Source organism: Silurus meridionalis, chromosome 27, assembly GCF_014805685.1.
Source record: "Silurus meridionalis isolate SWU-2019-XX chromosome 27, ASM1480568v1, whole genome shotgun sequence".
In the NCBI taxonomy this organism is placed as follows: domain Eukaryota; kingdom Metazoa; phylum Chordata; class Actinopteri; order Siluriformes; family Siluridae; genus Silurus; species Silurus meridionalis.
Window position 1 is genome coordinate 18,628,481 of NC_060910.1, and position 12,500 is coordinate 18,640,980.

The 12,500-nt window shown below is 46.0% G+C and overlaps 1 protein-coding gene across 1 annotated transcript in view; it reads left to right on the forward strand.

Moving 5' to 3' along the window:
* The window catches only part of LOC124380728, an 89,418-nt gene that overhangs the window by 57,647 nt on the left and 19,271 nt on the right, over positions 1-12,500 (forward strand). Inside the window, exons 14-24 of the mRNA XM_046841938.1 lie at positions 4,465-4,517; positions 4,904-5,000; positions 5,242-5,247; positions 6,398-6,472; positions 8,119-8,338; positions 8,557-8,784; positions 9,199-9,340; positions 9,599-9,768; positions 10,603-10,718; positions 10,956-11,119; positions 11,251-11,401. Of these exons, the coding sequence (XP_046697894.1) occupies positions 4,465-4,517; positions 4,904-5,000; positions 5,242-5,247; positions 6,398-6,472; positions 8,119-8,338; positions 8,557-8,784; positions 9,199-9,340; positions 9,599-9,768; positions 10,603-10,718; positions 10,956-11,119; positions 11,251-11,401 (1,422 nt within the window). The remainder of the gene's footprint in view (positions 1-4,464; positions 4,518-4,903; positions 5,001-5,241; positions 5,248-6,397; positions 6,473-8,118; positions 8,339-8,556; positions 8,785-9,198; positions 9,341-9,598; positions 9,769-10,602; positions 10,719-10,955; positions 11,120-11,250; positions 11,402-12,500) is intronic.

Below are 12,500 nucleotides of genomic sequence, written 5' to 3' on the forward strand. Positions count from 1 at the left end.
TCCAGGGTGGAGATGGGAGAACTGGGAGAAACCGAACGGAGATGGAGAGATGAACAGTCAGGACCTCCGCAGGCTCCGTGAGGAACGTGTAGATGGTGATCGATGGTAAAGCTTTTAATTCTGTATTGTGAAGATTTTAGTGGCAGCTGATCATACGCTGTGATTTACCATGAAACTATTCACATGTGCTTCTTTTGTATCCTTCAGACACGGACTCATCCCACAAGTCCACTCACACACTTCTACATGCTTTATGGAGTAATGTGAATGATTCCCTCTGCACTGGAACCGGGAGCCTTCAAAAAAATGTTCGCTCGGAATCGCTGCAACGGGCAGGACGGGACGGGGGTGCCGCAGTACGCCCGACCCAAGAGCAAGCCAGCAGGCCACAAGAGGAGGCAACCCAACCCCAGGGTGGCCATCATGCTGCGTGGGAAACTCCATCGCCTCCTCCAGGGCTCCACGGATTCCTCGCTCCCGGCCTCGCAACTCTACTCTGCAGAAATCGAGGAGAAAGCTCAAGAGGAGCACAAGGACTCGGGAAAGGTGCAGGGCAGCTACAGGAGAGGAACGGCTTTTTCTGAGGTCACGAATGGGAAGGAACACAGCGGTGTTGCTGGAGCATGCTGCGTTGGAGAGGTCGAGCTGAACCAGGAGGGAGGGGTTCGAATCCCGTGCACATTACAACGCAACAATTCAGCAGACTCGTATAGGACTCGCGCTTCTAACGGACCAGGGTTTGCACGTGGCAGAGGGTTTACTCGTGGGACGTCTGCATGCCAGAAAGATCTGCTTTACCGAGTTAACATGGTGATGCAGGACAAGATAGTGGAGGAAGACGAGGACGAAGATCAAGAGGAGGAATCGAGCGCCATTGTTGAACACATTCTGAAGGAACTAAAGGGCATCAATAAGATCCAAGAGGAAATTTCAGACCTAAGGGAATACCTGTCTTCTGTCCGTGGATCTGTTGAAGAGGTGTCCAGCTGTGTGGATGCAGTGTTAATGGAGATCGAAGGTATTCGCTCAGGTAGCAGGTCTGGTGTGGAGACGTGGCCTGGTGCGGGGTCAAAGCAGGATCAACAGTCAGATGGTCATTTGAGCGAGACACGTGACAGGCTCCATGCCGTAGAACGTAGAAGCTGTGGGATTCAGGCAGGGTATAAAGAGCAAACGTGCCCCCCGAGGCTTGAAAAAGACTACTGTAGAACTTCTAACTCCACCGGTGCTAATGATTCTATCCATGATCTATTTAGGCATGGTCCACCTGTGCAGAGCTCGGATATTCCCACAAGCACAGTAAGAAGAAAGCTAAGCTTTGGCTACCATGAACATCAAGATGGTCAGGACTGTCTCAGTACCAGCTCACTTTCCTCAGGTCAGAGTTCCAAGTCTGAATCTGACCAGGAGAGACCTTCTTCTGGACAAGTGTGTGCTACAGAAAAGAGACAGAGCTGGGATCAAGCAGGTCTGATCCACAGTGGAAGCAGATGGAATGAAGAAGTTCAATACTCCAGACAGGGTAGTTTTGAAGAAGATACCTGGGATATTTTGAAAGATGAAGCTCTTTGTACTGAACTGGAGGAATCAACTTCAGAGCACATTTTCATCTCTTCCAATCTGCACTACAATTCTCCTGCGAGCACGTGCAGCAGGGAGGAGTGGAGTGGGCAGAGAAGTAAAGCAAATCCATGCAAGGCAGATGAACATCCTGAGGAAGTATCTGTGGAATGCGGTGATTCTGTAGGTGTTTGTGAGTATTCCAGACCTTCTGACTGTCATCCAGCATCTTCTACACCAAGGCATAAATTTACTCCTTCTGCTGCTTATAAACAAGATGTTAGATGTTCCTCGTCTGAGACCTGCACACACCTCGCTTTGAGTATGGAGTCTACAGGAAGTGCTGTAGATCCAGTGATAAGAAGATACACAGCAGATTCTTACGCATATGTTCCTGAGCAGGACACCGACGAGAGCAACAATGCAGGGTTCAAGGGTAAGACTTTAGGAAGGGCAGTGCTGGATTTTAAATCTGCACTGAAGATGGCGCTAAAGAAGCTAGAGGCAGGTGGTGCAACCTCACTAGTGGATAAAGCTGATACCTTCAGTGAGGTTCAAGACTTGCTGGAGCACGAATCACCCAATGAAGACGTGCCTCAGATGGAATGGCCTTGTCTCGAGAACCTTCCAGTAGAAACTTCGAATGCAAACATGTGTCAAGGCTGCACACCTTGTCCTGATCCTGACCGTGCAGATCCATACGAGTCCTTCTCAACCTCAACAGACCCTTGCGTGACTGCACACGGAACCGTCCAGACTCTGAAACCATCACAAGCAGTGCTTTTATCAAAACCGGACCCCTCTGTTGATTCAACCTCAGATGCCACACTGCCCACCAACCCTGACCACCTGACCACCAAATCACGCTCTGTCTCGCTGTCTACTGAGGAGGACAAGCAAAATACCTCAGAGGAACCCACAGCAGAACACGCACGGCATGGAGAACAAGAAGGAGGCCAAAGTGTAGGACTGAGCGAAAGAGATGCCTGTACACTGAAGTGCCTGAGAACCTTCCAGCAGATCCTCCGAGAGAAGAGAGAGAGCAGAAGACGTCTGGGAATGGTGACCATGTCCTCGCTTTCTGAAGGTGATTTCAACGCAGGTAACTTCAACATTTTTAACCCAAGAACCTTCATTTTTTTCACGTATGGTAGAAATGTCTTATCTTTGGTTACTGTTTTTGAGACAGATGTGGATGATGATCTCATTTACTCTCATAAACGTAGAATTCAGAGGTTAGATCATGCAGGTCCATGGAGGCGTGGCATCTTCATTCAGATGTTCATCATTCTTTGTTGTGTTTTCACCTCTTTTTTTTTTGCATGTGAATTCCCTCTGGTGGTTAAACAGTTGTGTAATTACCCTTAGATCAGACCTGCCCAAAGAGAGATGGAGGAAATGAATTAATGAGCAGTGAGATATGAAATGAATTATACATCTCCATGAAACTTGTATAAACCCCAGATTTGAAGAATCGATAGAAAAAATCCAATGTCGTCTCCCCCCCCCCCTCCTTCTCTTCTCCCGGGCTGGATGTTGGTTTAATGTGTGATTAGTTGTGCTGATGTGTATCTGTGTGTCTGATGTGTATCTGATGTGTGTCTGATGTGTGTCTGTGTGTCTGATGTGTGTCTGATGTGTAGTTGATGTGTATCTGATGTGTGTCTGATGTGTATCTGATGTATCTGATGTGTGTCTGATGTGTGTCTTATGTGTATCTGATGTGTATCTGTGTGTCCTGTGTATCTGTGTGTCCTGTGTATCTGTGTGTCTGATGTGTATCTGATGTGTGTCTGATGTGTATCTGATGTGTATCTGATGTGTATCTGATGTGTAGTTGATGTGTATCTGATGTGTGTCTGATGTGTATCTGATGTGTATCTGTGTATCTGTGTGTCTGATGTGTATCTAAGGTGTAGTTGATGTGTATCTGATGTGTGTCTGATGTGTATCTGATGTGTATCTGTGTGTCTGATATGTGTCTGATGTGTATCTGATGTGTATCTGATGTGTGTTTGTGTCTCTGTGTCTGATTTCAGATGGGAGTCAGGATGAAGATCAGGTGATGTTTGAAGTCGTCGAAATGAAGCAATTGTTTTGTTTTTGTTCGGGTTTTTTTGCACGGCAGATGTTTGATGGCGTCTCAGTGAATTCCTTTCATGTGCGTCCGTGTGCTGACGAGATGATTATGGCGACTCTGATGGTTTGTTCCTCCGGTGTCCTGCAGAGGCGTCAGGTTAAATCAATAACCTGCTGTTCCACGTGTGAGAAACGGAAACGCTCTGAATAATACCAGCATCAGGAGGAAAACACCTGCATTTTAGTCACACATCTGGAGCTTGGAGTTACAGCTGAGACACAGTGCACATACACAATACACACTCCATCAGGGAACGATATACATTACACACAATAACACGTGTTTAGGGAGGACATGATGGGCATGGGCATGGGCATGGGGGTCTCTCCAGTTCTCTCCAGGCACATGAGTCAGGAGATAAACCTGGATTTCACTGGTGTGTGTGTTTGATCTCTTCATCCTCAGAGTGTAAAAATCATCTGCTGATTACATTTATACTCTAATCTCCTTCATCCAAACAACAAGGCCACATATCCCCCCCCCCCCACTCTCGTCCTTGCTTTTACTGTGTCTGTGTGTGTGTCTGTGTGTGTCTGTGTGTGTGTGTGTGTGTGTGTGTGTGTGTGTGTGTGTGTGTGTGTGTGTATGTGTGTGTGTGTGTGTGTGTGTGTGTATGTGTGTGTGTGTGTGTGTGTGTGTCTGTGTGTCTGTGTGTGTGTGTGTGTGTGTGTGTGTGTGTGTGTGTGTGTGTGTGTGTGTGTGTGTGTGTGTGTGTGTGTGTATTCTGTTTGGTCAGTGTAACATTGTGTTTTGTTCCCAAACAGAAACAAAATAATGATGATGGAGGATCAAACCAACAACCATGGACCAGTAATGGGTATTATATCTGTCTGTCTGTCTGTCTGTCTGTCTGTCTGTCTGTCTGTCTGTCTGTCTCTTCTCCTGTCTGTTTGACTGTCTGTCTATCCTCCTGTTTGTCTGTTTCTTCTTCTGTCTGTCTGTCTCTTGTTCTCTCTGTCTGTCTGTTTGTTTGTCTGTCTCTTTTTGAGTCTCCCTGTTTCTCTCTCTCATCTCTCAGGTTTGTTATGTATGTATGATGGAGTCTGGTGCTGTTAGTGCAGTATTTATAGTTCAGGAGCACATTCTCAGCTGCGTCTCCATAAGAACCTTAACCCTTAACTATTATTATTATTATTAAATATAAATCTAAAGTTTAGAACTTCATCCATTCTTTTATCATTAAATCTCTCTTTCTCACTGTAGTGGAGGAGGAGGAGGAGGAGGAGGAGGAGCGATGTTCGGGATCGACAGCATGCCTGATCTGCGCAGGAGGAAGCCGATCCCTCTGGTTAGCGAAGTGGTGAGAACTTTAACATTCATGTTTATTTTATTTATTTATAACTTTCCAAAAGAAACTAACGAGGGATGAACCCCTTGAACATCTCTCAGTGTTTACTGTAGCACACATATAACACTGTAACTCTGACCATCACAACACAATACAACGCTCCTCTAACTGCTCTTTCCTCTCCTCTCGTCCTCCTCCTCTCGTCCTCCTCCTCTCGTCCTCCTCCTCTCCTCTGGTGCTGATGATGATCCAGGCGATGGTGAGTAGTAAAACCTGTAGATCATGTACATTACACAGTTCTTCATGCAGCACATTGTGTGTTGTATGCAGCACATGACTCCAGCAGAAGGTCAGTCAGTGCCAGGCTGAGGTTTCTTCTACCAGCTGTGAGGAAGCTAAAGAGCTAGCGTCTTTATGTTCAGGTGACAGCATGTGTGTAGTGCAGCTGTGTGCAGGTCCATCAGAGTTTTCTGTGTGTTACTCATCATCTAAACACACACCATTCCACAATAGGGGCAGCTCCACCTCTGGCCAGATGTGTGTAGTACAGCAGGAGGTGGGATTGGGAGATGTTCAGGTGTCTCACACCATCATGAAGCCTGAATATGGAATCCTGCTCGTCCCAGATGCTCAGGATACTGGTGTGTCTCTTCCTGCTATAGACACCAGTTAGTGTGTAAGAGTGCTACACCCATGACACACACATGACCTGCTAGCATGAACATAACTACTGAGAATGTAGTAAATGTTCTTGTCAGTAAGACACAGAAGAGTGAGGAGCACTGAATGGAGATGGACGGAGTTGGAGTTGGAGTGGGAGGTGCTTGGCCCCATGCTCCATCCCCCATCATCACAGTCCCCGCCCTCGGCGCTGGGTTTCATCTCACTGCCATGCTGTTATTCTGCTGCTTTTCTCCTCTGAGGTGTGTGTTTGTGTGAAACGCAACAGACTGAAGCTCTGAAGATCCAAGCGTGGCATGAGGACGTGTCTCCGTCTCGCACCCACACGTGTGGACCTCGATGTGTGTGACTCAAACACGCCAAGCGCCGATCGGCTTTGTGCTGCACCACGCTAACGCGCAGCGGCACCCACACTGAGGCATGCGCCGTGACTCAGCAGCTACACACACACACACACACACACACACCTTTAGCCCAAACATTTTTAAAGTGGAGTTTTTTCTTATCACACAGAAGAAAGAAAGAAAGAAAGAAAGAAAGAAAGAAAGAAAGAAAGAAAGAAAGAAAGAAAGCAGCAGATTGATGTGTGTGTGTGTGTGTGTGTGTGTGTGTGTGTGTGTGTGTGTAGACGTGTAAGGTGTGTGTTCTGTCCTGCAGTGAATGATGTTAATAATTACACACTTATGTATATCACACACCTTCACTAGTTTACTCTTTCCCTCTCTCAGTCCCTGGTGCAGTCCAGAAAAGCTGCCATCTCGTACTCACTGGCATCTCGACCCTCACTCAAAGATGAGGAGCTGGTAACACACACACACACACACACACACACACACACACACACATAGCACACCCTAACCCTAAGCCTAACCCTTTATCTGATGATTTTCTACACTACAGGAGAAATATAAAAGTATAAAAGTGAGGGATAATAAATATGTGTATCGTGTAACACTTTGTTATTGGAGTGATATTAGAGTGATATTAGAGTCTTATATAGAGCTTATATAGAGCTCTGATATAAGAGTGATATAAGAGTGGTATTAGAGTGATATAAGAGTGATATTAGAGTGATATTAGAGTGATAATAGTGATAATAGAGCTTATATAGAGCTCTGATATAAGAGTGATATAGAGTGATATTAGAGTGATATTAGAGTGATAATAGAGTGATAATAGAGTGATAATAGAGCTTATATAAAGCTCTGATATAAGAGTGATATTAGAGTGATATTAGAGTGATATTAGAGTGATATTAGAGTGATATAAGAGTGATATAAGAGTGATATTAGAGTGATAACAGAGTGATAACAGAGTGATCATAGAGCTTATATAGAGCTCTGACATAAGAGTGATATAAGAGTGATATAAGAGTGATATTAGAGTGATAATAGAGTGATAATAGAGTGATAATAGAGCTTATATAAAGCTCTGATGTAAGAGTGATATTAGAGTGATATAAGAGTGATATTAGAGGGATATTAGAGTGATATAAGAGTGATACTAGAGTGATAATAGAGTGATAATAGAGCTCTGATATAAGAGTGGTATTAAAGTGATATAAGAGTGATATTAGAGTGATATTAGAGTGATATTAGAGTGATAATAGAGTGATAATAGAGTGATAATAGAGTGATAATAGAGCTTATATAGAGCTCTGGTATAAGAGTGATATTAGAGTGATATAAGAGTGGTATTAGAGTGATCTTGTCTTTCAGCTGATCTGTGGTGTGTAAGGAGGAGGGAATTTAAAGAGTAATACAGATAAAGAGAAGAAGAGCTGATTATGTTTTTCACATCAGACTGACACTGTAGTTTATTCCACCACAGTGTTACTCATCTCTCTCTCTTTCTCTCTCATACATTTCTCCGTCTCACGGTGAATTACAGATCTGTCAGTTCTCTTACTGAACATCTCGTACTCTTGAGATAACACTAATTTCTGAGTTCTCGTTTTCTTCAAAAGGAAAGCAGAGAGATGTGTTGAGGCAGAAAGGACAGTAGGAATGTGTGTGTAACTTTATGCCGATGAACTTTGACCTTCCGAGTGTAAGCCAGTCGAAACAGGAAGCTGTGATCAATAGTCGTCATTTTGAACCTTTATGTGCTCCACAGATCTCACAGAACCTCATCAGCTCCTACACTAAAATATGAAATGGTTTTGATTGGAATATTTTTTGTCCTGCTCGCTAGGACTTCCTGTTAGCATTGTTAGCATCTCAGCATGTCTTTATGTCCCCGCCATAAGGAAGCCGAGCCACGTCTCCCCGGGTTCCCACGTCTCGCCCTGCTGAGATATTCTCAGAACATAATTAGTCTCAGGAGGATTATTTAAAGACAGTTTCTTGTTTTCTCAGTGCAGCAGCCTTCACACCACCTACACCATCATTAGTTAATTACCCAGAGGGTCTCACATTCTGCTTTTCCCCCCCGTTTTCCACCTTCGCAGAAGAGTCACGTGTATAAGAAAACTCTCCAGGCTTTGATCTACCCCATCTCCTGCACCACGCCGCACAACTTCGAGGTGTGGACGGCCACCACGCCGACCTACTGCTACGAGTGCGAGGGTCTGCTGTGGGGCATCGCGCGCCAGGGCATGAGGTGCACCGAGTGTGGGGTCAAGTGCCACGAGAAGTGCCAGGAGCTCCTCAACGCAGACTGTCTACAGAGTGAGACGCAACACTTACATGATGCCTTCTGGGTTGTGGTTGGGTTAGGGTTAGGGTTCTGTACATTATAATTAAACAGCTTTCTAGAAGGTGTAGCTTCCCATGGAAGGCTCCTCAGTCATCTCCAGGATCTGCTAAAGTCAGACAGTCTGAGCTTAGAATTAGACCAAGGATATAATACCAGAACAAAGATCCCATCTTGTTCTGTCTCTGCTCAGGAGCGGCGGAGAAGAGCAGTAAGACTGGTGCCGAGGACCGAAACCAGCACATCATCTCCGCCATGAAGGACCGCATGAAGATCCGCGAGAGGAACAAGCCTGAGATCTTCGAGGCCATCCTTACTGTCTTCAACATCTCCAAACTCAACCATGCCCAGCAGATGAAGACCGTCAAACAGGCCGTGCTGGACGGGACGTCCAAGTGGTCAGCCAAGATCTCCATCACAGGTTACACACCTCATTCACGGCTTATTGATGTCTAGAATTATTGGCACCCCTGCTAGTATGTAAACAGAATGATGGTTTTGATGACGATGATGATGATGATGATGATGATGATGTGTGTCACTACTGCTGCACAAGGCTTTTATCTCTGTAATCGGTCGCTCCTCTGCTAATGGATGTGAAATTGCGATGCTGCTTTTGTTTGAGATTCGTCTGGTTGTTATTTTCTCAGACGTAATTGTGTTAATGCAAGTCTCATGTGGATCTTCTCCACGGGAGGTCGACGCAGACCTCATAACGCTCCTGAAGTTCTATCACTTTCATCCTACTTCCTGTACATGAGGATCTGTTGTGATTGTGTGTGTGTGTGTGTGTGTGTGTGTGTGTGTGTGTGTGTGTGTGTGTGTGTGTGAGCAGTACTGAGCGCTCAGGGTCTGCAGGCTAAAGACCGCACCGGCTCCAGCGACCCCTACGTCACAGTGCAGGTGGGCAAAACCAAGAAGAGAACCAAGACCATCTACGGAAACCTGAACCCTGTGTGGGAGGAAACGTTCAACTTGTGAGTCCAGGAATGACCTCATACACTCCGATCACGTCCGATCACGTCTGATTAGATTCTATACTCTCATCTTATATACACCTCCAGTGCTGCTCTCTTTTTATTTATAAAGTCAAGGACACGCCCACTTTTGCTTATATAGACTTAAAGAGACGTCTTGTGTGGTCAGGAACATGCAGATGGACTTTACTGATCTTACTGGTAACTCACGTTATTTCTCTCTCTCTCTCTCTCTCTCTCTCTCTCTCTGTTTCTCAGCGAGTGTCACAACTCTTCGGATCGTATAAAGGTCCGCGTGTGGGATGAAGATGATGATATAAAGTCGCGGGTGAAGCAGAGGCTGAAGCGAGAGTCTGATGATTTTCTGGGTCAGAGCATCATCGAGGTCCGGACGCTGAGCGGAGAGATGGACGTGTGGTACAACCTCGGTGGGTTTCACTCACCTATGTGTGTGTGTGTGTTTGTGATGAGGGTTAAGGGCCTTGCTCAGGGGCCCAGCAGTAGCAGTGTGTTGGGAAACCACTTCCAATAACACCACATCCTTATGTAGGTGCTCTTTAATATTTATGAATGAGCAAGACATCAGTTTTTATCCGTTTTTAGATACATGAAACCTCTTGAAAGGTTCCCTCTTCCCTCCCTCTTCCCTCCCTCTTCCCTCCCTCTTCCCTCCCCACCTCTCGTTCTGTTCATCTCTGCATTTAAGATTGTGTTAGATATGAAACATGATGGTGATGCTGAATGAGTCAGAGTTAATTGACTCCCTCCATCATCCACTCGAATGGTTATTAGTGTATGAGAGCCGAGTCACAGAGGCAGCTGGAGACGATTATTATAACATTAACAAAAATGAGATTATGCCCTTTAGCGTTTTATTCCTCAGTCTGGTGCCTCATAGTGAAGAGTCTTACTGTAACATCAGAGAAGACCTTCACACTGAACTATCTCATTTAGCTCAACCACACTCACTCAGCTCAAACACCTCTCACATCTCTGTCTCTCTCGTCTGCATCTGTCTCTCTCTGTCTTCCTCTGTGTCTCTACATCTCTCGCTGTCTCTCCATCTTTCTCCATCTTTCTCTGTCCCTCTCCGTCTCCCTCTGTCTGTCTCCGTTTCCCTCTGTCTCTCTCTGGCTCTCTTTGTCTTAATCTTTCTCTCATTTTCAGTTTCACATGTTTTACTCACCCACTTGTACCCCTGTGTGTGTGTGTGTGTGTATGTGTGTGTGTGTGTGTGTGTGTGTGTGTGTGTGTGAGTACAGAGAAGAGAACAGATAAGTCAGCCGTGTCAGGAGCCCTCCGGTTACAGATCAGTGTGGAGATTAAAGGCGAGGAGAAAGTGGCACCGTATCACCTACAGTACACCTGCCTTCATGAGGTACACACACACCTGTCATTCTAATCAAATGATCTAACCCAAGATCTCCAGGTTCCTGAGTTCCTCCTCATCTCCATGTGTTCTATCATTTATATGATTTCATTAAAATCTGACAATCTCTGTGTGATGTTTTCAGTTCTCATGGAGCATCTGTGGGAGAATGGAATGTATTAGTAAGGATTTACACGTGTGTGTGTGTGTGTGTGTGTGTGTGTGTGTGTGTGTGTGTGTGTGTAGAATATCTTCCACTACCTGATGGACATTGAGGGACAGGGAGTGGTGAAGCTGCCTGCTGCTCGAGGTGAAGATGCCTGGAAGGTTTATTTTGATGAGGTGGAGCAGGAGATTGTGGACGAGTTTGCCATCCGCTACGGCATTGAGTCCATCTACCAGGCCATGACGTACGTGTGTGTGTGTGTAGTTGTGGTCTTAGTGTAGCAGGTGTGGCCTCTGTACACAAAACTCAGGTTTTATTGGTTTGTGTGTCTCTGTGTGTGTCTCTCTCTCTCTCTCTCTCTCTCTCTCTGTGCAGACATTTTGCATGTCTCTCCTCTAAGTACATGTGTTCTGGTGTTCCGGCGGTAATGAGCACTCTGCTGGCAAACATCAATGCTTTCTTCGCTCATCCCACCTCCAGCACCACCGTTTCCGCCCGGGACCGATTCGCTGCTTCAAACTTTGGGGTATGAGTGCCACCCTGCACCCTACACCCAAAACACTACACCCTGCACCCTACACCTAATACACTACACCCTGCACCCTACACCCTACACCCAAAACACTACACCCTATACACTACACCCTATACACTACACCCTGCACCCTACACCCTATACACTACACCCTGCACCCTACACCTAATACACTACACCCTGCACCCTACACCCTATACACTACACCCTACACCCAAAACACTACACCCTGCACCCTACACCTAATACACTACACCCTGCACCCTACACCCTACACCCTATACACTGCACCCTACACCCTACACCCAAAAAACTACACCCTGCACCCTACAGCTAATACATTACACCCTATACACTACACCCTGCACCTACACCCTATACACTACACCCTGCACCCTACACCCAAAACACTACACCCTGCACCCTACACCCTATACACTACACCCTGCACCCTACACCCAAAACACTACACCCTGCACCCTACACCCTGCACCCTACACCTATACACTACACCCTGCCTACACCCAAAACACTACACCCTGCTCCCTACACCTAATACACTACACCCTGCACCCTACACCCTACACCCTATACACTACACCCTGCACCTACACCCTACACCCTACACTCAAAACACTACACCCTGCTCCCTACACCTAATACACTACACTCTGCACCCTACACCCTATACACTACACCTGCACCCTACACCCTATACACTACACCCTACACCCAAAACACTACACCCTGCACCCTACACCTAATACACTACACCCTGCACCCTACACCCTATACACTACACCCTGCACCCTACACCCTACACCCTATACACTACACCCTACACATTAAACGCTACACCCTCTACCAGGGGTTTGGGACTGAATTGCTTGAGGTCCAGTAAATAAATCCTCCTCTCCAGCTGAGGTCTGGACAGTTATATACCTAAACACGTTTTTATTTGATTTCTAATTGCACTGAAGCGTGTCAGCAGCCTCTCTTTTCTTAGCCATTTAATATTGCAGTCAAGCAGAAGGTCATTTGCATTCGCATTAACTTCTGCTAGGAATTCTTGAAGAAGGCGATGCTGATG